Source organism: Camelus dromedarius, chromosome 12 (genome assembly GCF_036321535.1).
Source record: "Camelus dromedarius isolate mCamDro1 chromosome 12, mCamDro1.pat, whole genome shotgun sequence".
NCBI lineage: Eukaryota > Metazoa > Chordata > Mammalia > Artiodactyla > Camelidae > Camelus > Camelus dromedarius.
In genome coordinates, this window is record NC_087447.1 from 29,786,700 (window position 1) to 29,812,123 (window position 25,424).

General features: G+C 39.1%; 2 protein-coding genes across 9 annotated transcripts in view; one reads left to right on the forward strand and one right to left on the reverse strand.

Annotated features, from left to right (window-relative positions):
* Positions 1–13,280, forward strand: part of SLC5A12 (solute carrier family 5 member 12) — a 41,467-nt gene extending 28,187 nt beyond the window's left edge. Inside the window, exons 11-15 of one of the 2 annotated variants that reach the window (XM_011000198.3) lie at positions 2,103–2,189; positions 4,635–4,801; positions 6,229–6,332; positions 8,585–8,712; positions 10,586–13,280. In XM_011000198.3, coding sequence (XP_010998500.1) covers positions 2,103–2,189; positions 4,635–4,801; positions 6,229–6,332; positions 8,585–8,712; positions 10,586–10,738 — 639 coding nt within the window. In that variant the 3' untranslated portion in view covers positions 10,739–13,280. Of the gene's footprint in view, positions 1–2,102; positions 2,190–4,634; positions 4,802–6,228; positions 6,333–8,584; positions 8,713–10,585 lie in introns of those variants that run through there. The other variant, XM_064492502.1, reaches the window with a different exon arrangement.
* Positions 13,281–13,314: 34 nt separating this feature from the next.
* The window catches only part of ANO3 (anoctamin 3), a 360,413-nt gene continuing 348,303 nt past the window's right edge, over positions 13,315–25,424 (reverse strand). For 6 of the 7 annotated variants that reach the window (XM_031459864.2, XM_064492497.1, XM_064492496.1 and 3 more), the window contains one exon: positions 13,315–20,921. In XM_031459864.2, coding sequence (XP_031315724.2) covers positions 20,739–20,921 — 183 coding nt within the window. In that variant the 3' untranslated portion in view covers positions 13,315–20,738. The remainder of the gene's footprint in view (positions 20,922–25,424) is intronic. The other variant, XM_064492495.1, reaches the window with a different exon arrangement.

Genomic DNA, 25,424 nt, shown 5'->3' on the forward strand with positions numbered 1-25,424 from the left:
CCATGTCCAATTTAGTGAGAATTTGAATCACTAAATGGCTTTCCTTCAGAGATACTTACCTTTTAAGCTTATTTGCCTTTGCACTATGAAGGGCTCCAGGGTAGAGAAGGACTCCTGCAAGCCTGGTGTAAAACATAGAGCTTACAATGAAGAGGGAGACTGAGGTGGAGGTCATTAGTTGAGCTTTATCTTCCTCCAGTTAAACACCCCTAAGGATGACAAAAAGAAAGATAAGGACTTGAGGTCAGTTTAGTTTTGTGACTGATAGAAATACTTTTTTTTCAAATCCAGAGACTATCTTTTAGTTTTCTTTCTATTATATGAAGACCTTCCCCCCCAACCCAGAGCCTATTGGCTAATGACTTTATAAATTTTTTATTTTTCCTCCCCGCAGTGAAGGAAAAACATTTTTTCCTAACTTATTGACTCTCCCGTATAATAGCTAGTAAATTAGCTTCTAAATTCAACAACCACAGCAACTATGAATTAATACTATCAATCAGCAGAGCAAATGTCAAGAATATGAAGTTAAGTATTGATGTTGGGGAAAAGTATCTACTTTAATCTCATCTGCCTCCATCTTGTGAAAGATCTATCTGTGGCATTGACTTCTCTAAAAATTAACAACCGTAACAGTGCATTACAGCTCATCTTTCTGGGCAGAAGAATTTACATTACAGCTGGAGTGGATTTAAGACCCCTTGGTCCTGTTTCTGTTTTTTTTTATAGAGAAAGAGGACTCTCTGAAATGAATCTGAGTTAATAACTGAAGTTTAACCAAACCACAGGGACGTGTGGCAGCGCAAAATTAGAATCTAAGTATTCTATTAGTGATGGACTCTCTCAGGAACTTTTTTCCTTAAAGAAAAAAAAAAAAAAAAGAGGCCATGATGGTAGTTTGTGTTCTTGATCTTTTTTGTTTTTCTTTCTTCCCCTCGCCTTTTTTTTTTTTTTTTAGGACTGCTTTTAGGAGAAAAAAATATGGATTTAGGTTTTAGATCCAGACAAATTTGCTTAGAACTCCTAAATCTCACTTCTGCCACTTTCTAACTGGAAGTATACCTTTAATATATTTTCTCTTAGTCCAAGTTTCTCACCTATAAAATCCAGTTAGTGCTACCAGCTAAACAGGGTAACTGTGGGGATGACATGAGGTCATTTGTTTAGAGTGCTAGGGTTGTTCATCTCCACTGTCTGACACTTAGGTGGTGCCTGACAACAGGAAACATGTGTAAGATCTTTAGAGCATCTTTATTGCAGCCCCTTGATCTAGGAGCCCTGTGGCTGTATTGCTAGAACTAGAGGGGGCTGCACTGCAGAGTAGCTGTGCATGTGTGTGCGCGTGTGTGTACACACATATGTGTGTACGTGCTCACTTGCACACATCAGCCTTTGTATGTCCACGACTCTTGCAAAGCCTTGCCACAAGGTTGACAGCAAATTAGTTTGGTTAAGGCCCCTCACCAATTCACTGGGTTCAATAACTTAGAGGCTAAGAGATATGAAAATGCTTTTGTCAGACTCCCTCAATTTCTAACGGAGACAGAGCCTTAAAAAATGGGAGATAGGAAGTGGAACATCTAGTTACCTCCCCATCATGTCAAAACTGAAAGCTTCAACATCCCTGAGGCATCTGGTGGGAGAGCAGGAGTGGGGTAACAGACAATTGTTATTATCAAAATTACAGAATTGCTCAAGCTAAATGAGAACAGCTGAATCAAATGCAAAAGACATGCAACGTAAGTTATAGATGTATTTGTTAGGTACGTTATTAAAAAAGCTTTTTGATAAGATAGAAAATATAAACAAATCAATGAGTTCCAGCTTGAGGAAAAACTGCTTCTACCAAATCCAAATTACACACACACACACACACACACACACACACAAATGCATGTTTGTAGATATTTTTGGTTTTTTTACACAGTGCTTATCAATGAGCCTGGAAGGGAGAAATGATGCCAAGAAAGCGCATGACTAATGAGTGGCACACTCAGGACCAGGAGTGTATCTCATCCCAGGTCCAGGGAAGAGAGGTGGGCCCAGGTGGGCCTCAGATGCAGGGGAGCGGGGGTATCCATCTGACATGCTTTGCTTCGCAGGCTGCCCTGAGCATCCATGGCATGTGTGGGGGACCGATGCTGGGCTTGTTTTCGCTGGGGATCCTGTTCCCTTTTGTGAACTGGAAGGTAAGGCCCCCACACCCTCTTCACTCTTCCCAGCCGAGACTGGGCCCCAGCCACTTCCTCTCTCTTCTCTCTCCCCCTTGGAAAGGCCATTTGTCTTTGCCAGGGAAAAATGGGGGCTTCCTTCCACAGTAGAACTAAATAGAACCCTGGCCTTCCTGTCTCTGACTTTAGTGAAGCTGTTTTAGAAGCAGAAAGAAAAAAAAGGAAGAGGTGATCATGAAACACCATGTGTCGTGGCATCAAAAGGATTCTTTAGGGTTTAAATTGTCTTCTCTAAATTGAGCCCACAAAATGAAATTTGAAATAGGTTCTGAACTCAGAAATAGTTTAGTTAAAATACAGTTTTCAAAACTTTAAAAATGTAAATTTTCTTTTCTATATTTAGTTACCCCAAGTAATAACCAATGTAATTAAGTTAATTTCAGAAGGGGAGAAGACACCAGCCTGGTATATTCTGACAGCCGCACCTTCTTGGTTTTGCTGGCTGACAAGCTAATAGTATACCTTTAAATAAATGTTGGTTGCATGATTGTGTAGTGAGCATAAAGCAAAAGGAAAATTTATTTGGAAAAATAATGTAATAATTTTTTTTTAGTATTTAAAGTATCCTAATTTTTTCAATGTAATAAAATTGTCATTTTTCACTTATTGCCATCCATACACTTACATGCATACGTTTTTAGAAAGTCTTTAGACTCTAGAAAACCTGACTCTTTGCATGTTTTAAATATACTATACGATTCTCAATAAAACCCGAGTCATGTGGTATACCTAATTAGGTCTCTGTGGCTGCTTGACCCTTACTGACCTCTCTTCTAGATAAATCTCATGGGGTTAGACAAAAACGGCAGATAGGTATGGAACATTTGGGAATTTACAGTGCTTCCCCTGCGGTCTCATTAGGAGACACTTTGTTTTAATAAACCTTTCTGATACTGAGGTTGACAAAGATAGTTATATCCTCGGAAGGTACCATGAGGGAAGGCAATGTCCTAGCCACAAAAAAAACCTAATAACTGGTAACGTAACATCTCAGCGCATTTCTAAACATTAGTTTATCTATGTTAGTGAATTATGGTCCTTCTGTTTAGCCTGGGAAACCACCTTGTTCCAGGTAGAGGAAAGTAAATATCACCAGTCTGGGTCACCTCTCCCCTAGTCACTGACCCTCACCATCCCACTAATCAGTCATGGCCATCTCTCCACGGAACGTAGATGCAGCCTCAGAACCCTTCTCAGCATGGCTCTCCAGGCAGCTACTACAGATCGGCAAGGGTTGAACCTCCTGTTAAAATCTGTTCACCCTTTACTGGTAGACCAGGGATCAGCACATTGTACCCCTCAGGCCAAATCTAGTCAATCTCCCAGTTTTTGGATGACCTGCCAGCTGAAAATGGCTTTGACATTTTTAAATGGTTGGAATAAAATTAGAAGAAGAATATTTCATGACACATGACTATTATAGGAAATTTTTATTTCTGTGACCATAAATAGTTTTACTGGAACACAGCCACTCTCCTGTGTTTACGTACTGTCTATGGCTGTTATTGTGCTGCAGTGACAGAACTGAGTAGTTATGACAGACACGTCATGGCCCACACCACCTAAAATATCCCTTAGCTGTCTGTTTATGATGGAAATCTGCAGACTCCTGGTCTAGACAAAGATAAAAGTGTTCAAATCTCATACATTGCTTTGGTTTCCCCAAACAATAATGAACAGAACGTTCTGGTGCTGTAATTGAAGAGTCTTTTTTTTCTGAATAGATAAAGAAACCAACCAGTTGTTTTTCTGTCACAGAGAAGGCTCAGCTCTCTGGCCGAGACCAGGACCATCCAGATTTTAGTTTCCCGTGGTTCTAATCCCTGTAGATTGTTCTGTTTCCTTTACAGGAGAAATGACTTTTTAACTTTTTATCAAGAAGTAGAAGCCTTAACTGACAGAACTAGTAAATATACTTGCTAGTATTTAGACTCAAATAAAAACTCCAAGCTTGGGAATCAGAGGACTTGACCAGAATCACTCGGGAAGAAATATGGGAGTAAAAATTTCCATATAACGGACTATAATGTCTATAATGACTGTCAGTGAAAAATGTCCACATCTCTCCATTATCTGATGTTTTCCTGAACTTCTGAAACTCTTCTATTGGGAACCGAGGTTTAACAGATTTTTAAGTGATAAGAGGAAGAAGCCAAAAGGAGAAAAAAAATTCCTGCTAGGAATTTACATATAATGACCATGATAAAATCCTCCAGTGTCTTCATTTAAGGAACCATTTACTCCTAAATAAAACCGCATTGTGGGCAGTTTGAGTGGACTGTTTCTAGCACATGTGGCCAAGACTTGGGTGAAAAGCCAGAATCCCTGAGACACGGACTCCTCATCTCATTATTTTTTCAATGATTTTGTCAAATCTCTCATTAACTTTTTTCCTTCATCAAGGGTGCACTTGGAGGCATTCTGACTGGAATCACCTTGTCATTTTGGGTGGCCATTGGGGCCTTCATTTACCCTGCTCCAGCCTCCAAGACATGGCCTTTGCCTTTATCGACAGACCAGTGTGCCCCATCAAATGTGACGGAAGTGGTGTCTCCAGGGATGTCCAACAGGTATGCCTCCCTTAAAGATGGTGTCCAGTCCCAGAGGGAGGGTAACCAGGTTAGAGAAAGGAGGCATTTCAGCGCTCAGTCTGACCAGACCAATCTTGCTCTCCTGTGAGAATTGCTCTGGGTGGTACCCGGCACTGAAGAGAGCCAGGGAGGCTCCAGCTCTCTGTAGCTGTCCGTTCCTCTGTATCCCGGTGCCCAAGAGTGAGCTTGGCAAGAGGGTTCACTGGAGGTCCCATACAAAACCAAAAAAATTGTAGAGGGTTTGAAAATAGGTCGATAAATAGGAAGATCAGAGTGTCATTAAAAAAATAAAATAAAGGATCTGCATAGACTAGGTTTGTGGGCAGTGAGGAGACTGACTGTGGACACATTGAATTAAAAGCTGTGAACTTATAGCTTCTAAAGCAGATGATACAGGGTTTGACGAAGGATTGCCCTTTCTATTTCTGGCTGTGATGAGTAACTTGAGATACTAAAGTTCAGATACCAATTTTTAAAATAAAAACAAAGCACTCACATGATTCGCTGGCTCTGAGAGAATGTAATCCTCTCCGTGTCACATTGCTCACCACCTGCCTATTATAAATGGACAGTTTTCCCAAAGATATAAAATGAAACAAGCTGCCTTTGGATCTTGTTCTTGCTAAGAATCAGCGGTGGCTTTACAGGACACTGGTGACATGACAACAAAAGCATCACGCCTCTGAGAGGAGACACGCTCTAAGGTGCGAGGTCTGTGTCTGGGGTCCATTTGCATCATTCTGTTGTCAAGTCCACCTGAAACACATTTTACAGACAAACAAAATCAACCAATTTATAGCCTTCAGGTCCTCTGTGTTGTTCCTTCCTGCCTGCCTCTGCTTATTTGGTCTTCTTTTCTTGGAATGCTAAATCCTGGCCCTGACGGTCTTCTTTGCTTGATTAACGACTAACCATTCTTTAAAAACAAGCTGAGGTAACATCTCACACTTCAGCCTGGGCTTGATGCTCTTTCTGAATCCTCTTCAAATCCTCTGCTCCTCTTGACCACGGCGTTACCACTCCATCTCATGAATCTTAACTCCTAGATGTCGTCTTTGTGGCTTACTCATCATTTAATCTTCAATGTCTGTGACAATTTCTGGCAGCACTAAATCTGGGCTTAGTTGATGTCCAAAGAATAAATAATACAAAAGAAATGGAAGGCACGGTCCTCATTGCAGTTGTAGTTCAGGAGCAATGAGTCTAAGATGGATTGGATTGAGTGGAATAGAAAGCACATCTGGTCTACAGGCGATTCTTTAAAAAATAATCAAATGACAAAAAGTTAAGATTTGGGGTTTTGAGAGATAACAGGCCCCAAAATGAACCCCTACAGTCCTCTGAGTCCCTGTGAATCACAATGCTGCACTCACAGGACTGGTGACGCGTGCTGTTGTCCTCCACAGACCTGCAATCGCTGAGACCTGGTATTCGCTCTCCTACCTTTACTACAGTGCAGTGGGCTGGCTAGGATGCATGGCTGCTGGAGTGATCATCAGCTGCATAACAGGTCGGTTATCTGGGTTCCTTTTGTTGGGGCCAAGGAAGGCATGGGCTAGTCTTCTGCACTGGTGGACTAGATGACTGTCTTATGGGTGTGATTTTGGGTCCACCATGAAAAGCTCTTTTTCCCAGACAGATAGATCTACTCTCTCCAAACTGACATGCAAAAGCATCCCCCTGATTATTATACATATGATTACAAATATATATATATGTATGTGTGTGTGTGTGTATATATATATATATATATATAAAATGTTTTAAATATCCCCCATATATTATGAACAGAAAGTGTCTGATGCATGTTCCCCAGAGGCCTGAGTATGAAAACTCTGTGTAATGTGTCAGTAAGAAGGTTAAATATTAGGAGTGGTTCTTCCCCGCTTCATCTCACTTTTTCCCCCATAACCCCCCTACTACCTCATGGGCTAGCCTTTACTAACCCACTAGGTAAGCAGAGGAGAGTCTTACTGTTGCTTTTGCATATGGTGCCCTTGGAGGTCACCCCTCTAGTGCCAGGAGCGCCATAGTGAGCGGCTTCGCTCCAAGCCATTTTTGGTACCAGTGTTGACTCTCTTTAAGCCATAGTCCCTCTGATGGTTCAGTGTCCTTTTTATGCCAAAGCCCATGAGGGGTTGGTGGGGGAGGATGCTGTGGACTAGGCCCACTGTAATCTTTCTGCTCGGCCTCCTTGAAGCATGCATTTTAGCTGACTAAAATATTACAAAGTTCTAGTTTTCCCACTACCATTAGGTAGTCACAGGCTATGTGGGAAGTCAAGATTCTTGCTTAACACATGGTCTGAATGATGGTATTCCTGGTGCCTGGAGACACTGCAGGCATGTTCCAATGCCTTATTATGCTGGGCAAGATACCACCAGCTATTCACTTAAATTTAAGCCAGTCTTGGGTATGACAAAGACTTGAACATAATTTTTGTAACCCCAGCTGTTCACGTAGTGACAACTCCCCAGACATCTTTCTTTATGTAAGTGGACTGGAGTGAAAGGTTATTTATGATGTTTAGATTTTTCCTTGGTACCCCAAGAACATGGAGACTTCCTTGATGCTAACAGGATACACCTAGACTTATCAGTCAAGTGGTCAGTCACCTTTGGAAGACAGCAAAAGTTTTTGTGGCCTGGTTCCAAAGCAGGCGTTGTGAGCATCACAGATTCCAGGCACTTTCCAGGTGCATGTTGGCAGTGACATGGTCTTGTGCTTATCAAGTGACCGGAACCTCCCACCATGAGGACCCTGTGTACAGGTTTATGCTATTTTGTTTTTCAGTGTGTGGTAGTTTGTACTCATGCGAATTTTGATCGGTTTTTTTTTGTTTTGTTTTCTCATCTGTTATATAGCTGAAGGTCTCAGAAATAAGACCTTTAGTTGTCAATTCATTAAATGTATCTCTTAGGTCAGATGTCAGCAAACTAAGAACGCATCTGGCCTATTACTTCTTTTTACAAATAAAATTTTGTAGAACACACACACACAGTCATGCCTATTCACTTACTGTTGTCTATGGCTGACTTCCTTTTCCAAAGGTGGAGTTGGCTAGCTGCAGCAGAGACCCTCTGGCCATATATTTATTATCCACACATACACGACTTCTGACAATTTAAGATGTAATCCAGATAGTACCTCTGACAAGATCAAAGATCCAGCACGGAGGTCAGGAATCCTTTGCTGTTAAAGCTAGACGGTAAATACTTTACGCTTTGCTGGCCAAGAGACTTTGGCTCCACAGCAGAATTGAAGCAACCGAACATTGAGCAGACATCTTAGTGGAAGGGAAGGAGATGTCAGGAAAGTCTAGAGTAGCTGGAGGGAATGTGAAAGTATCATTTGTTCAGGATGCTGGGGTGGAAGGAAGAAAAAAAAGAACAGTAAAAAGAATCTCCCTAATTTCACTAATTTGACTCTGCTGACCTCTAATGTACCAAATTTGGTTGAAAATGAGAGCTTTCCTGAAAGAAGAAATTACACAGTTCTTTCAGTCTCCTTTGCGGGCCTATAAAGAGTAGTAGGAGGGCTTTCCATAATAAATACTAAAAAATAAATATGTGTCTCCATTGGTTTAACTATATAGCCGTGAGCTTGCCTGACCTGACAGTTCGTGGATGTTTAAAAGCTAACTCTCACCTTTTGGAACAGCTGTCAATTTCTGACCTACTTCTCAAGTGGACAATGCTTAAATCCTTAAAGGAAGTCCTGGAAGCGTGCAACCATCTAACCCATTGTTCCTTTTGTTAATAGGTTTCCAAAGCGGCAGGGATGTTCCACCACTGCTCATTAGACCAGTCTGCAATTTATTTTGCTTTTGGTCTAAGAAATACCGAACCCTGTGTTGGTGTGGAGTTCAGCATGGCAGTGGAACAGAGCAGGTGAGCTGACGTCTGAGCTTCTGAAAATTATGAATTGGCTCAAAAGGATTCCCTTTCTGCCTGTTTAAACCATCTGGAAAGGTGGATGTGGGGAGGGAAGGTGGTGAATATGAGAACCTGAAAGTATCTGGGTTTCCACTTCAGTTGTCTCGGGGAACTAGTTTTTAAGCACATAAGTATGTTGATAGTTAAATGCACCTTTGGGACAAATTGTTGGCATTGCAAGTGATCGAGTTCCAAAATTCCCTTTAACCACCCCCTGCCAGGAGGGTAAATCTAGGAAAATATAAAAAGGAATAATAAAAAAGGAATAATAAAATAGGGGGCCCAGTCTAGAATAATGATGAAGTCTGGGCTTGAGTTAGCCCCGGGTTTAATCCCGGTTCCATGTCTAACTTTCCCTGGGTGAGTTATTTAACCTCTCTGAACTTCAGCTTCTATCTGAGAACTGGGGGTAGATCAGGCGGCCTCATCTTGACGTGAACATGTCTAGTGTACCACGGAGACTGATTGGTAGGACGTCTCATGTAGGGAAGCAGCAGGATGCACACAACCTCCCAGCTCTCCCCTTCCCCACCAGGAATCGTGCTTCAGGCAGACAGGGCTGGTGGTGTGGTTGATTAAGCTCTAGAGACGCTGTCCAGGTGCTGTCAAGGTCCCATCAGCCAAAGACCACCAGGAATAGCCTGTGGTTGGACCAGATCGGACTTACTGATTGATACAGCAAGGGGGCGGGGAGCCAGGGAGTGCCACCCTCAGCAAGAAGGTAGAATTTGCATTCCCACTAAAGGATGCTGAGGAGTCTAAGTAAGGGAGGTGGGAATGAAAGTAAAGCCATCTGGGGCATAACTGGTTAAAGAGCAGGACTCCCTCGGTAAGCTATTCTGGCATCGTGAGATCTACAGGACCTTCCTTGGGAGAAGCCATGTTTCCTGTTAGGTTTGCAACTGGTCTTTGTGTCTGTCCTCTCAGCCTGATTAAGGGCAGGATTCATGATCATTGCAGTTAGGGCTTATTCCCCATCTTCCAGTGCCAGACATCTCACTCTTCTCATACTCTAGGAGAGGGGCTCTGCACCCCTGTCATGACATCGAACTCGCCATTTTCTCACCTTCCCCCGAACACAGCAGTAACATGCAGGTGAAGGGAAGCTGAGCGTCACATTGGCTGCAGTCAGGAGAGCGCCATCCTGACAGAATGGGGAGGCCATCTGTTTGCTAAGAAGGCAGCTGGCTGAGCAGCGTATTGTTTAGATAAGTGGATTTTCAGGAAGTTCTAGAAGGAGAGAATCAAGTTATTTACTGCTTTACAGACTTATCTTCCTGGACACACGTTTCCTGGCAGAAATGAGAAGCCTTGTTGATGCAGGGAGCTTCTGTTCTCAAGGCTGAGTCGGGACTGGCAGGGGACACTTAGGTGTCACAACTGGGTTCCTTCACCAAAGGGTGACATGGAGCAGCCTCCTGGGGGGTGCATGCAGGGACCCCTGCTGTGACAGAGGCGTTGCTGTCCACAGGAAGGAAGGAGGCCTCCACCCTCCGGGAGAGAGCCGGCTTTGTTCCCCCTCAGGGGTAGGCCCACAGGCCCACAGGAGGCCCCACTAGATGAGTCACCTGTAAGCTTCTTCGCACCTCGCACTGGCGTCTTGTAAACGCTCACAAAATTGTCCCTTCTGTCTTTACTATCATTAGAAATAGTACCTACATCGGAGACAGCCAAGCTACCCAGCAGGAAGCGCCTGGGGTCAGAGTGACCCGTGTTGCTTTCATATCTGTCATTTTTCTCAAGGCGGGGTGCTAAGCGAGATGTGCTCATTTTGATTTAGAATCCATCAAGATCACCCCATTCATATGTGTCTTTCCATTTTCCGCAGGAGAACCTTGAGCAGGGCAGCACCTGGAAACCAGGGGCTGAACCTGTCCTCCAGAACGGCCTCGGGCGAGAAAGCCTGGTCCACGTTCCGGGCTACGCCCCCAAGGACAAAAGCCACGACAGCATGGTGGTGGAGAAGATTACCCATTTCTAAGGCAACACACACGTCCACACACACACAGCGTCCACACACGCACACGTCCACACACACACAGCGTCCACACACACACACACACACAGTCCACATACTTCTTGCCTATTGGTTAGTAGATTTGTGTAGTTGCCACTGCTAGAAGACAGGGATGTCTAATGTCTATTTATACTTATTTATGACTACAAATAGAATGACCGTTCCCCAGAATATGCCAAAGGCTATTCTTTGGAAGACCCTACTCTCAGGTGAGAAAAAAACAGCCAAGGCTTAACTGCCCCGGCAACTTTTTGGAATAAATTAGGGCTTGATTTCATCATAATGCAAGATTCCATCTCCTTCCTTTGTATTATGTTACACTTCAGGGATTTTGCTTGTTTGTTTGTTTTTTACAGTTTTCTCTCTTTTTAACCATCAAATATCTTGGAGTTTGCAGAAGGGGAGATGCATATTAAATGCTTCTCTGACTCTGCTGGTAAGACAAGGGAATGACACCTGGCCCAGCCCCCGTACCTCCCAAATGTGTAGACTCATTTCACATCCTCTCATCCTGCAGGTGTAGTTGGAACACTTAACTGCTTTTTACCTCCCTCCCATCAACCCCCATACACGTTTAAGTCCTTTTCCAGGCATTCTTGCTGTTACAGCTGCCCTAACCAAGCCTGACAATTAATTTTGCTCAGCATGGGAGGAGAGCCTGGCAGGTGTGGAAAGTGGGAGCAGTTATAACTAAGTGCCCTGCTCAGTTTGCGCTGAGTGTCGTGTGTCTTGATTCTCTCTGTCACCTTCCAATGAAAAGTTCACTCTGTGCTCAACGAGAAGTCTGGAGTCTTTCTTTCTGTAGGGCTGGGTGAAGAGGAGCGGGACATCCTATCAGAGGCTATTTGGATAACATTGTGTAAAAGAACCTTGCACAGAGCTTACCAGCCTGCAGGGGATTTCCCTGGTCACGGGGTTAGCTTTGGCACTGAATACCTTGTCCATAGGATTTCTACTCCTTCATTCAGCTCACACTTGCCAGCTCAGTGCATTCCATCAGGCTAAGGTGGCTGAAGTCAAGATCTTAATAGTTGAGCTCTAGAAAATAATTTTTAAAGCTCTGGAGGAAGAGGGTACCACAGATCAAAAAGTGAGTTAACAAATGGAGAGGCAGTGAAAGCTTTCTGGAAGAAGCAAAGAAATCGAATCCTTAAAAGATTAAAAAAAAAAAAAAAAAAAAAGGTGTCCCAGGGGCTAGATCAGAGGAAAGATAGGAGGAAACAAAACAATGTCTCAGTATCAGCTATATTAGGGCTGGTTTCAGGTATTTATTTTGGTGGCCAGGTAAGATCAAGAGACCTAGAAAGAGTATGTCAGCAAAGTAAGAAGAAATGGTCCAAGAGGCAGGGATGAGCAGTCTCAAAGGCTGTGTTGTTTAAATGTTAAACAGGAGGAGATAACATTAAAAGAAGCATAAGAGAAAAAAAAAAATTGATGTAGCCAGTGTTTATTATTAGGGAAGGAAGATAGAAAGAGGGGGAATCAATCAGTAGAGGAATTTAAAAACACAGCTGGAGTTTATAAGCCACAGCCCAACGCCTGCCTTCTCCACCCTCAAAGAGAAGGAAGAATAATGAGAGAGGAAGAGAGATTCAGGTGGTTTATCAGAGAGATGAGAAAAATACGTTTTGAAAAAGGAGGAAAGAAGTGGCAAGGGGGTATGTTTGGGAAAATATCTGAAAGTGAGAAGGAACAGAATTTCAAGAAGTATTTTTGAGGTCCAGGAAGCTAATGAAGGTCTTGATCTAAGGATTTACAAGTTGAGAAGTGCAATTCTTTTCCAAATGACTTAGGAGTTAGGAAGTTCTTATCACTTAGAATGTCAGACAATATATAAAGTGAATGTTGAAATCTGGGCCAAACCTCATCGGCTGAGTGAATATGATAGAGAAGGCAAAAACGCAAGCCTGAGGATGAGAATTAGATTAACAGTAGCTATATATATTTATGAAATTTGGAATACAGCTTTCCCTTGGAATTGCACACAACCAAAATGTACCATAGAATTTTTCATTTTGCTCACAAATTCTCTCACGCATTTGACTCCCAAATTATCCTGCAGACATTTCACTAGCTCAGTACTTTCCAGCAAGTTTTTTTCAGATCCATTTTCCTTTCCAGTCACTAATTCTTTCACCTGGAATGTTATCAAAGCAGAACATGACCTGTGAACGGAAGATACTATTACATTGTTGTAAAAACGTCTCTGTCTTCTCTCATGTAATGGAACCCGTGGCATTAGGAGGTAATATTTCAAGAGCTTTTAGAGGTCAGCACAGGGATCCGTCCTGAGGTAGGGGGGCAGATGGGAACCCACCGGAGAACCATCTTCCACCGTGTGTAGAAACCACGTTTGCTGTGTAGCTTAGTATATGCATTCCTGAAGTTGTTTGAAATTAGAAATAAGATAAATATAATGTATAAATTAAAAGTCATATTATATATTCCCAAACAGTAGCCTTTTCAATGCCGAGTTTAAATAAAGTATGATTTTTCTGGACAGTAACTTTTTTCTGAAGGTCTTAAATTCTTGAAAAAAGAAAAGAAAAACTACCGCTTTAAAGATAGACAAGTTTATTACTGAAAAGTGCAATATTCATATTTGTGATTTAAGTATTACATCTGTAAATGTAAACCTTGATAAGTAAACAGAATCTCAATGCGTTTATCACTCGTTGCACAGTTAACAGCCACCGTGATTCTCTAAACAAGAGAAGGGGGTAGGGACTTTTCCTTTCATTTAATTCAAATACATTTTTCTTTAAAATAAATTTCATTATTTTGCAATTTTATGGTTCTACGATTTCATTCTAAAGAGAAAAGAAATGAACCACAGACCAGGGGTCTTGCAAACAGTATTTCAAAGTGAGTATTACTGAAATATTTTTATGGTATTACAAATTCAATCAAAATTATTACAAAGATCAGATTGGCAAATAGAAAAAATAGAGGAGTCTCCCTTGAATTGTTCTTTTAGAAAGAAATTGTTTTAAAATATTACAGACATTTTAGCGCTCTCTATATACATTCGTGTATTTAGAAATCTCATGTGCTCAAATCTCAATATTGCAATGTAACTAAGCTTTCTGTAGATTTAACCTTTTTAATCCAACATTAGTAACCTTAAAGTATAATCTGTTTTCAAAGAAATTTAACTGATACTACTAAATTGATATATATTAAAATATACAAAATTTTAAATTAAGCAAGTGTAAGTCAATTGATAGTAAATCCCCTACTGGGTTATTTTTATGTGTAATTCTTGGAAAGAGTTAGCGCCATTATTTCCTCCTTCATTCCAATCTCCTGACCAAACCAATCTAGATTTGCAAACACCTTTGCAAATAGCAAACACTTATAAGCTTACTTATCTATTATTGCATTTTGGTGTTTGAAATAGCAGCAATCTTCAGAAGACAGACTTAAGGTTATAAATATTTGGCTAATTAACCACAAAATGGCCCTTACTTGGGGTGTCAGAATGTCAATGTCCTCCCTATTAGACTCTTGCGATGAATTAGATAATGATCCCACCCTCTGATGGAAAATGTCAGTTGATAATGACATATCTGTATATTTGTAGGATATTTAAGATGATATGTTTTTTATTTCCAGAATTGTGTGAAGCTTTTCCAAAGAGCCCTGGAATGCTACTAAATTTTATACTTTACACAACTACTTAATTTTAGGAAAAAAACACCTGTAGTATAAGTGCAGATTATATTAAAAGTAAGTTCTTTTAAAAGTAAGTTCAGCTAGAAGTGCATTCAAATGATCAATGTGAGTATTCTCTGCAGGGTTAAGAGGGGGATGCAAAACAGTTATCTACCCTAAAATCTTTCATAAACAATTGAGTAAGGCAGGTCTACCAAGTGACCAAGGAAACATATGTCAAAATAAGGTTTGACATATTATATTACATGACTTCTTTTTCAGTGTTTTGGATAATACTTAAAACATTTGGACTGCCCAGGGCTTAGGGGACACACACACACACACACACACACACACACACACACACAAACAGAAGTAAACATTAAGAGGATTTTATGACAATACATAAGTTACTATAACTCAAGAAAAGCAATACATAATGGTGATATCATTTATGAACTTGACATATTTGTCCTCAGGAATCTTCGGAAACAACAATTCATCTGTTTTTTGAAAGTGTTAAAGCAGGTGTGTACACAGATATTCATAGCTTACAGTTCCCACTGATAGAATCTGCTTTGACACATTTGAGAAGCCAAGAATAATGTCATGTGGTGTACTGATTTAAGGCCCTAGTGTAACTGCCATGTAAGAAAATAAATGAGCAATCCCAAAATTGCTTATTTGTAACTGTGTAATAGAAGCAGGCAGGATTTGGAAAGAACTGAGCAATCACACAACGTTATTGACTGATTCAGAATCTATATTATAAAGGCTTAGGAATCTTTACTGTCACTCCTTTCAAGAATGCTGACCCCAAGACGCCACCTAAAAATTGATTCAGTCTATTTCAACAGAGCAAAGAGCTACCTTAAATTGACTTTTAAATTTCTTATGAGAGTTAGAAGGAATGTTTAATGATTAATAATACATAAATAAATATATATATTAATATTTGTAGAGGAACATGAGAATAAAAAGAAAAAAAATCAGTATTTATAATCATCTGCCTATGTGATATGGTCCTATACAACTGCAGCATAATTTCTCTTAAGAATGGAAGGAAGTGTTTGGAGAATGCCACTCTGTCTCTTCTGGTATGCCCCCAATTCCCTCTTCAATTACAGGGTCTAATAGTTCTTTCCTACGTGAAAAATACAATATAGAGGCCAATAACCACACATCCCAGGAGAATAAAATTGCATTTAAGTACATTTCATCTTCAACATCAAAAATTGAGACATTTATTCTTTGGTTAGAGTCGCTGAAATCTAAACTTACTAGATTTAGCTTCATAAATCTTAAAATAGACAGGAAAAAAGGGGAAAAAAACAAGACAAAAACTTTATTTTTTCTTCATGTTCAAAGATGAACTAAATTGCAATTGTTTTTCAATCAGAAATAAGGCAGGGTATGGGGATGGATACTGAAACCGGATCTGCAAAATAGACATTTTTGCTCTGGTAGGAAACTCCCTTGTTCCCCACCATCCCCAAAACATTGCTTCCACAGTTATCTTTGCCATCAGATTTTTTTTGCCATTCAAGCCCCTTCTTTTCACTTACAGAACAGCATCCCTCCAAAGTTCAATGGTTCAGAATCAGTGGGAGCATTTGCTCACATGACTTGTTAGCAAAGATATTAAATTTGGCCTGAAGCGTTCACCTGGTAGCACTGAGAGGCATCGACATTGACAAAATCATTCCAAAGGTTTGGAGGCAGCTTAAACACCATGTGGGGCGAGGCAGCCCTGTGACAGTTATTTTTGTAGGGAATACCTCAGTAGAGCTCACTAGGTTTTGTTTTTCAGCTAGTAATTTAGGAAATGTTTGCTTTCTGAAAAACAGAGCAAAGACATTGCTTTTCCCACAGAGTGAGAATTGTGATGGAAATACATATTCTGAAGCAGTCAATGCAGGTATATGCCTGAAAATCTCACCCCTTCCTTCGTAGGGAAGGTATGAAGCAGAACCCCCCTAGCTGACGGCCCAGTGTGCAAGGCTCCCACCTTGGGACAGTTGTTCAGGGAACAACAGGCTATTTCTAGGGACAGTGTGCTGCAGCGCACGGTGGGGCAGTCACGGAGCAGCAAGGTAGGATGTATAGACTTCCTCTCCCTGAGGGGGGACTGTGATGGGCCAAGAAAGTGCATCGGGTCTCAAATATGAGTCTCTTCTCCCAACCTGTCTGCTTTCATTGTACTTTCCTGAAAAAGAAGCCTTAATGTGGAGTGGCTACAATGCGGTGGCCATGGTATTTGTGTTCTCTAGAAAGAAAACCATCAAATGTGGCTGTGGGTGTGGTTTCTGAGATGAACCCAGGTAGGAAGTACTCTTGAAGGTAACTTATCACGACCTCAAGTGCGTAAACCCTAATTAGCAGGTATCTAGGCCCAATCAGTCTTCCCCTGGGACTCTGTTTTGTTGACACATTTCATCTTGAATAGAAACGTCTGTAAGGAAATGCTCACTTTTTCACCAGAACTGGGTTTTTCAGGCTGTTCCCAAAATGTTCTCTTCGGAGCTGCTGAGGATACCAGGAAGGATGTAAGATGTTAACTGAGTCCCAGGGTGAAACTCACAACTCTCCCCGGAGCTTGCTATAACACAGTGATTTGGGGGAAAACAGAGTGGAAATACCTGAAGACCGTAACAGGACTGAGTTGGGCTTATCTCACAGAGAGGAAGTGCTCACTGGGTCTTATACAGGAAGCACTCCTAGTGATGCCTGTGTGCGCACCTGCACCCGCTCACACACACACACAAGCACACACACCAACACGCCACACCCTGGGCCTCTGTCTACTGTCCCCTATTGACAGACTCATCAATCCAGTCTTATCAGTTAAGCAAACTCTTTACACAACCTGGATTTTCAATTGTGACCATCAAGTTGAGAAGAAAAAAATGGGCAATTTGGAAGCCTCTTACTGATAGTTGGTCCTGTATGTCTGCCTTCCTTGGCATGAATTATATCTGTGCTAAAATTCCTGTCCCGAGATTTTGATGATGATTGATAGAGCTAGCACATGTGTGAAAAAAAGAATATGCTTCTGTGTGATGGAAGAATGAATCAAGCTTCCTCTTCCATCTGTTTTCAGCACAAAGCATTATTAGCATCAACATGATACTCCACCTGCACTGTCTTGTGCAAACGTCTTGATGACAATGAGCTTTTCGGAAGACAAATAGTCTAAATTTTTTAAGAGTGGGGAAGAGCCCTCAAGAATAGGACGCTATTATCTTGGAGAGCTAAAGAACGAGCAACCCCTCTCCCCATACCTGCTCAACAAACCCCAACTTAATATTTAAAAAACAAGTAGGGTTAAATTTGACATGCAAATTATAGGAAAAAAATATCGTATTGCATGACCATTTATTGAGTGAAGAACATTCCTTTCCACTGCATTCTACAATAGATTGTGCTAAGAGTCGTTTTGGAAGAAGGTGCAGCATTCAGAAGTGGCATCTCGTCATGCAGTCACTGAGCAGCATAGTATATCAAAGCGCGTGCAGACTCAGACAATCGCCAACTATTTCACCTATAATCGAGAGTGCTTTTCCACACACTGTACTATGACAACGTTTCAGCTTCGAGCAAGTTGTCAAGGCCTCCTGCATGCACTTGTATATTAGTTATTTGCTGAAAAAGACAACCATTCAGAATATGAAAATATATAAGCAGCATTCATGGAAGACAGAATTCCTGAGAATAGTGTGTGCTATATAAATCTCTGAGAAATCATTTGTATTCATATGAAAACCATGATATAAAACATTTCTCTCAACTAAAGCAGAGTCATCGAAAACTGATGTACTGTGAGGGACTGAATACTCCGCTGTCAGCTGTGATGAAGGCAGAGCTGGGTTCTACTGCCCTGCTTCACAAAAGAAAAATTTCAGATGATGTTTTTCATTGTTTCTCTTTTTCCATCGGTTTCAAAAAATATTAGAGGAGGCATTTTCTAAATCAATGCATTATAAATTTTTATTAAAAATACCTTTCTCTTTTCATATTTTTTTCTCTCTAGGTAATCAATGTGATTTTATATGATTACACAAAAATAACTCAGAGAGAGAAGAATGCTCAAGGGCACAGCTGTCATTATTCTTCACACTAAGGCAAATGTCTTTGTCTTGTGTCCCTAATTTAGAAAGGACACGAATGTCAGATTCCTTTATGTCTTCAGTAGGCATAGAGAGTATTTATTCTCAGGCTTGTGTATACATTTAACTGACAAAGGAAAGGAAGTGCAGATGCTACAAAAATGGAGGCGGTTAAAGCTCCTTTGTGTAGTAAGTGGAACTAGTTGCTAAGAATCAGCATGTGGCAGAAACTGAACCTCTCCAGTCTGAAGGGAAGGATCCCTTGTGGCAAGGGCATGTGAGGGAAATTTAGAGTCTGAGGTCCTTCTCCTTGCTTGGAATCAGAGGGCAACTAGGGAAGTGAATAATTTTGACAAAAACCAACCAACCAACCAACAACTATAATCTACCAGCTTTTCCCTGGAAGGAAAAAAGGAAAAGTAAAAAAAAAAAAAAACAAAACCCAAAAAACAAACAAATAAAAAAACCCACAACATTTTCAGTGTTAGAATTATAAAAATAGTTTTCTAGTAAGAGAAACTGTATAATTTTCTTGATAGAGAAATCTGTGCATATATACAAAGTAGCCTGATTTCCATTATGTTTAATCTGGTCTTTATAAATTTTGGAAATAACTGTACTTTGTTTCATTGCACAATTATTAATCATGTAAGTGCATGAATCATATATATGATTATGTATTTCCCATCCCATTCCCAGGGGAAGAAAACTGAGATTAGCTTTAATTATTTTACAAGATAAAGTATCTTGATTTCTACCACATATTTTCTTAATTCAACTCTTTCCTTTTTTCCCAACCTGCCCCCATAGTTTATGCCTCCACCAGACTTTCTTTAGTTGAATGCCCCATCGTTCCCAGGTCATCAGTCTGTGAACAGTCATAGTCACAGGTACGGAGCTCACAGAGAAATAGCAACTTCACAACAAAGCAAAAATGACGTCTTTCACAAATAATTTGACTTTGTTTCTAGTGAGCTTTCAAAAACAAACCAAATCAATCTATCAAAGAAATAATAACAGAAAACTCCCTTCAGTGATGAAAAGAAAGTAAATTTTTTAAAAATGTGTGTTTTTCCTACAAATAATATAAATTTATATTCATGCATTGTTTTCATTAGCTCATGAGCAAGAGTGCATGTTGTTGGAAAAGTGTTAAGTGTTGCAAAGCATCTGGCTTCTGTTTTCCTGAATAAACAAGTCACAATGGCATACTGTGTAACTGCTCTCAGAGCTGCATAAATGGTAACTTGCATTACATGTTGTCAAGGTGCAAAGGTGCAAGGAAAACCAACATATACACAGCACTTCAAGCTATTCTGTGAGAGTAGTTATAATAAATCAGGGAGGGGAAATTAAATATACTATAAAACAGCCTTCCACATTAAAATATAGATTTGTCATGTTCTAAATGATATGAGAATAAACACCCATATCTTATAAGTGTGTGGCTTTACTGACATTTAGGAAAAAAGAAAAGACAGTGCCACTGATTCTGCCAATGATAAAACAGATTGGAATGTAGCCAATGCAACAGAATATTATTTCAATGAATGGTATTCTTTTGGGAATCTCAAGATTTTTGGTTTGACTACGAAGGGTGACGTACAACTCTTCAACTGCATAGTCAGTAGAAAGCAGCATAAATTCCTTGTGGCACAGATCCAAAATCTCAGCAAGAAACAAGGGAAATTCCTATAAAAAACGGTAAGCTGAAGGGACATGGAATTCCAGCAGCAAAGCCAATAACTGATTTAAGTCATTTTTTTGTAAGTATCTCAACTCAACCTAAGGTTCCAAAGTCAGATTAGTATGTGAATGAGGACCACATGATACTTTAAGTCATGCCTGGCTTGTGCACATTTACATGGAAATCTGTCTCTGCAAACCTCACCATCACCCTTCCTAATACACTGCAGCTGATGGAAGGTGGAGGTTTCCAAACACACAGCTCCCTGAGGCTGGTTCTGAGAATTAGATCCTGGCTTCCTGCTTTGTCAATCTAACCATCTTTTAAGGTCATGAGTCATCTTTTTCTTCCCTAGAAACTAGGATATTCCAAATCCCAGAGATGGCTGTGATACATTTCTAAGTAACATGCTATACACATGGATTGCAGGTATGCCCTCCTCTTAGATCATGCCTAGAATCTGAAGCTACCATCAGTCCCACTAATGGTATTGCCCCTGCTGGGCAACGGGTATCAACTAAGGCCATTCATGGTGAACAGGATGACCACTTTTTCTTCGCTGTTGTTGCAAATGTTCTAGTTCAGCCTCGTACATCATTTCTTGGACTAAGTACTTCTCCCGTCGTATTCGGTCATATAGGTTCTTTGGTACATCTGGAATCAGGTATGCAATGAATGATTTGATCCCAAAAACAAGGTGCTGGAAATTTAAGAGGAGAAAGTACATTTTTTCCCAAAGATTCTAAATTATAAAAGAGAACAATCATGAACATTTCATTTGCCTTACAATCAAGCATCAGAACTCAGTATCTACCATCTAGAATATTAATATTTTCAAAATTATATTGGGAAAACTATTGTTGTCTTCTGTCACATAAGTATTCCAACAAAGGCAGATTGATATCACTCTATAAACACTGACTGAATATGAAATTCACACCTGTAAAAATCCTTATATATTACGAAATACTATTACGACATGAATTGTTATACATAGATGAGAAAGATCACATCCAGGGAAAACCTGCGTTGAGACAGATCATAATACACAGTGTACCAACCACATAGAATACAGTCTGCCTGTGATGCTGGAATTGGACTCAACCTCCAGCACATACATTTTTCAGAATTTTTACTCTGTTAAGTTCATATATTATTGTAACTGCTCTAAAAATATCTTATCTCTATTAATAATATTTCTGTGATAAAAATACATTAGATTTTTAAAAATAGACTGATAGAAGTATTGAATTAAAAAAAAGCAGGAACAAAAATCAAAAGGTAATACACCTGTGGTTAAAAGTACAGATGCTGGATAAAATTGCCTATGCTTGAACCCTACTCTGACTCTTATTAGTTGTGTAGTCTTATGCAAATCACCCATGTTCTCTGTGTCTCACCTTTTTTTTTTAATTTTATTTTTTATTGAAGTGTATTTGACTTACAGTGTTAGTTTCAGGTGCACTGCAAAGCAACTGTTATACACTTACATATATATATACAAACACACACACACACACACACACATACACACACACACACACATACATTTTCAGATTCTTTTTCATCTCTATGTCTCCTCTCTAAAATGTTGTTAATAATGGTATCCCTTAAAGGTTGGTATAAAATTTAAATGAGTAAATTTACGTGAGGGACTCAAAGGAGTGCTTCGCATAGTATAAACACTACTTAAATATTACCTCCTACTATTATAAATGCATCCTCCCCCCTGCCACCATGAAGAATAGGTCTTTTAATTTCTCAGAAAAGAAAAAAAAGTCTGGCTGATAGAGTTAGGGTGATCTGTAGGAAAGAACCCATTCACCTAAAGGACTTACTGACATGTCTCGTTATGCGGAAGGGAAGAATTCAAGGCACTGTTAACTGGGCTTGCTTTACGTGCCCCAGGAAACCGCACAGCATAGTTAGGTCGTAGGAAAGCAGGGCATATTTTCCATAGGGAAGCAGATCAGGAGTTCTTTTCCTGACCAAATAGTTGATAGTCACAGAAATACCCAGCAATGTGACTTAAGAGCAAAGAAACAAAAATTCAAAATACTTGTTATAATTTAAATTAGTGAAAAAGAATATGCTCCAAGTTCTATTCAATGGTAATAAATGAACCTATAAACTGATTTACACACAGAGTCTTATCTACAAGGATGGCTCAATATTGAAAAGAAAATCTATTTTTTAAAAAGGCTAAAGTTTAATACCCATTTATTAAGACACTCTTATAACCAGTAGTAGATAAGAATTTTCTTAAACCGACAGAGTTTACCTTAAGCAAAAAACCTACAGCAAATATCATACTTAAAGAAAGAAAATCAGAAGTATTTCCATTGAAGTTGGAAACCAGACACAGTTGCTCACACCACTGCCGATCAACTCCATACTGAAATTTCCAGCAACACAGTAAGGCACACAAAAGAAATGAGGCATAAACCTTGGAAGTGAAGATACAAAACCATCACCATTTGCAACTGGTATTGTCATTTGAAAAGACAGTCCAACAGATTTAATAGACAGAATATTAGAACTAGTAAGAGACATAAACAAGGAGGTATGCTCATCTTAGAAAGACCATTAGCATTGTAGTAAAAATCAAGCAAATCAATAATGAAGGTAAGATAGTATTCACAACAGCAACAGAAATATCTAGGACGTTTCCAGAAGTAAAAAGGAAGAAATAAGCAAGAGAATATTTAAAAATCTATTAAAGGACATAAGAATGATTTGAATAAACCTCACATTCATTAATGAAACAGCACAGATTTTGTAAAGAAGTCAAAATTTGATTTCTACAAATGTAATTTTAACCAAAAATCTTAGCTTGATATCTGGGGGAACCTGAAAAATGGCTTCTAAAATTCATCTGAATGAGTAATAACTCCAAAAGGCTAAGATAACTTTTTAAAATATGAATAAATGTAGCAGGGGTGGAGAGTGACTTGCTTTATCAGATATGAAGATGTATAGCATTTAAATAGTGTGGTAGTGATCCATGAACAGACCAATGGGGCGATAAATCAGAATACTGAAGCCAGCGTTACACCCACAAATATACAGGAACTGGAATATTACAACGATGGATTTAAAAATTAGTGGATAAATAACAGATTATTTAGTAAACAGCAGTACAAAAATTATTTCACCACATGGAGAATAGAAAAGTAAGCTTTTCCCTCAGACTCTAGGAAAACTCCAGATACCTTAAAGACGTGATAGGTAAGACTATGAAGTTAATAGTAAAAAATGTAGTAGAATATCTTTTGAACTGGAGATAAAAAAATTCCTAAATAAGCTGTACAAAATAAGCACAGCCCATAAGAGGAGAACAATGATGGGCTTGACTACATCAAAACCGAACATTTTCTGTTTATGGATGAAATTAATAGGTTATGACAAGGAAAAGATACCTGCTTATGTACATAACTGATGAAGATTAATACATAGACTATTTCAGGAAACTTTGAAAGTTGGTAACAATTACACTGGAAACTCAACCAAAAATGGATCAAGTGTTATAAATTTACAAAAAAGGAAACCCAAACGGCTTTCTAGTACTACAAGTGATGGTCAATGTCATTAGTAAACAGATCCAAAAAATTAAAGCCAAATATTACCTTACTCTTATACAACTGCAAAGTCAATCTGGCTATTAGGAAAATTTGGTGAAAATCCAAAGTAATTTTGAAGAGCAATCTGTCAGTATGATATGAAACTGAGTATGCATATAAACTAACAATTTCACACCTGCACAAAATATTCCTTAAAAATCCTTAAGTGTGTTTACAAGGTAACATGCCCAAGATTCTTAATAAAACATTTGAGATAGAGAGAATCACTGTAGGCCTAAGTACCTATCCTTAGGGGAATATGGTATTTAACTTCTATTGGGTAGACAAAAGAAATTATAAATCTCATGGACAGATGTTTATCTAAATCTAAAGCAGTTTAATGTGTAAGAGGTAAAAATGAGTTTTTACACAATACCATTAAAGTAATTTTGAAATAAGAACACTTAAAATAATACTACATTATTATACTTTATTATTATTATTATTTATTTATAATTATATTATAATATATATATATTAATATATATATTATATATATTATATATATAATATATAATAATTTATAATTATTATTATAATTATTTATTATTATTATTATATATTATATTATATATACTATGTATATATATATATATACACACACACACACATACACATATATAAACAAACTTACATTCAAATAAAGATGTGGAAAGACTTCCACTGAAGAAAAGAGACTAGATGCTTTTTTGAGTGGGTGGGTAATGAAATTAGTAATGAGGAATGAGGAGGAAAAAATAAAGAAGGAACCATATGATCTTATGGAGCCATGATGATAGGTCGCTGTTAACTGAGGCATTTGTCTCTTCACCTGAGTTCCCAAAGAAGGTGAAGAAAAAGAAGAAAAAAGTGTACATTAAAACTCACACACAATAAAAAAGACATTTTGGAATCACTGGATTGAAACTATGCTTTAAATCCTTATGCCACCTGTCATAAAGTAGAAAGTCTCACTTCATCAAAAGAAATTTTTATAGGCCCACAGAGTCACTAAATAGTAGAATTTAGTCCTGAGTTAAACCTTAGAGGTGAGTATTTCATTTTACAGGCGAAGGACCTTTCATTATGAAATTTGAAGCACTTTTTGGAGATCAGTTGAGAGGTATACGTGACTTGAAAAAAACTTCTTTCAAAAGCCTTATGTGTGGCTACCTTTTTCGCTCCGAAATTTTGGCCATAGGAAACAGATGCACTTAAAGTTTTTCCATAGACCTTAGTGGTACCTTCGAGAATAGATATTCAATGTATTCCAGTGCTATGTTCTTCACTGTACCAAGATGGTTATATTTTAAGCGAGGCAACAATACTGTAGCTTCTCCAAAATGTCTTCATAGGAGTACAATTTAATATTATTGCATGACTCTGATCATCCAAATCTATGCACTTTTTACAAAAACGTTCTCAGCCATAATTTATTGAATTATGCAATGTTTCCTGTACAAATACGCGTGATTGTTCAGAAAATAAGATTCTCCATCCTGATGAATAAATACCGATTCTTTTGTTAGATGATGAAAAACATCCTTTCCTTTTTAAATTTGGTTACTAGCTTTTTCAGTTCAACTCTGAGCACTTTCTTTCAT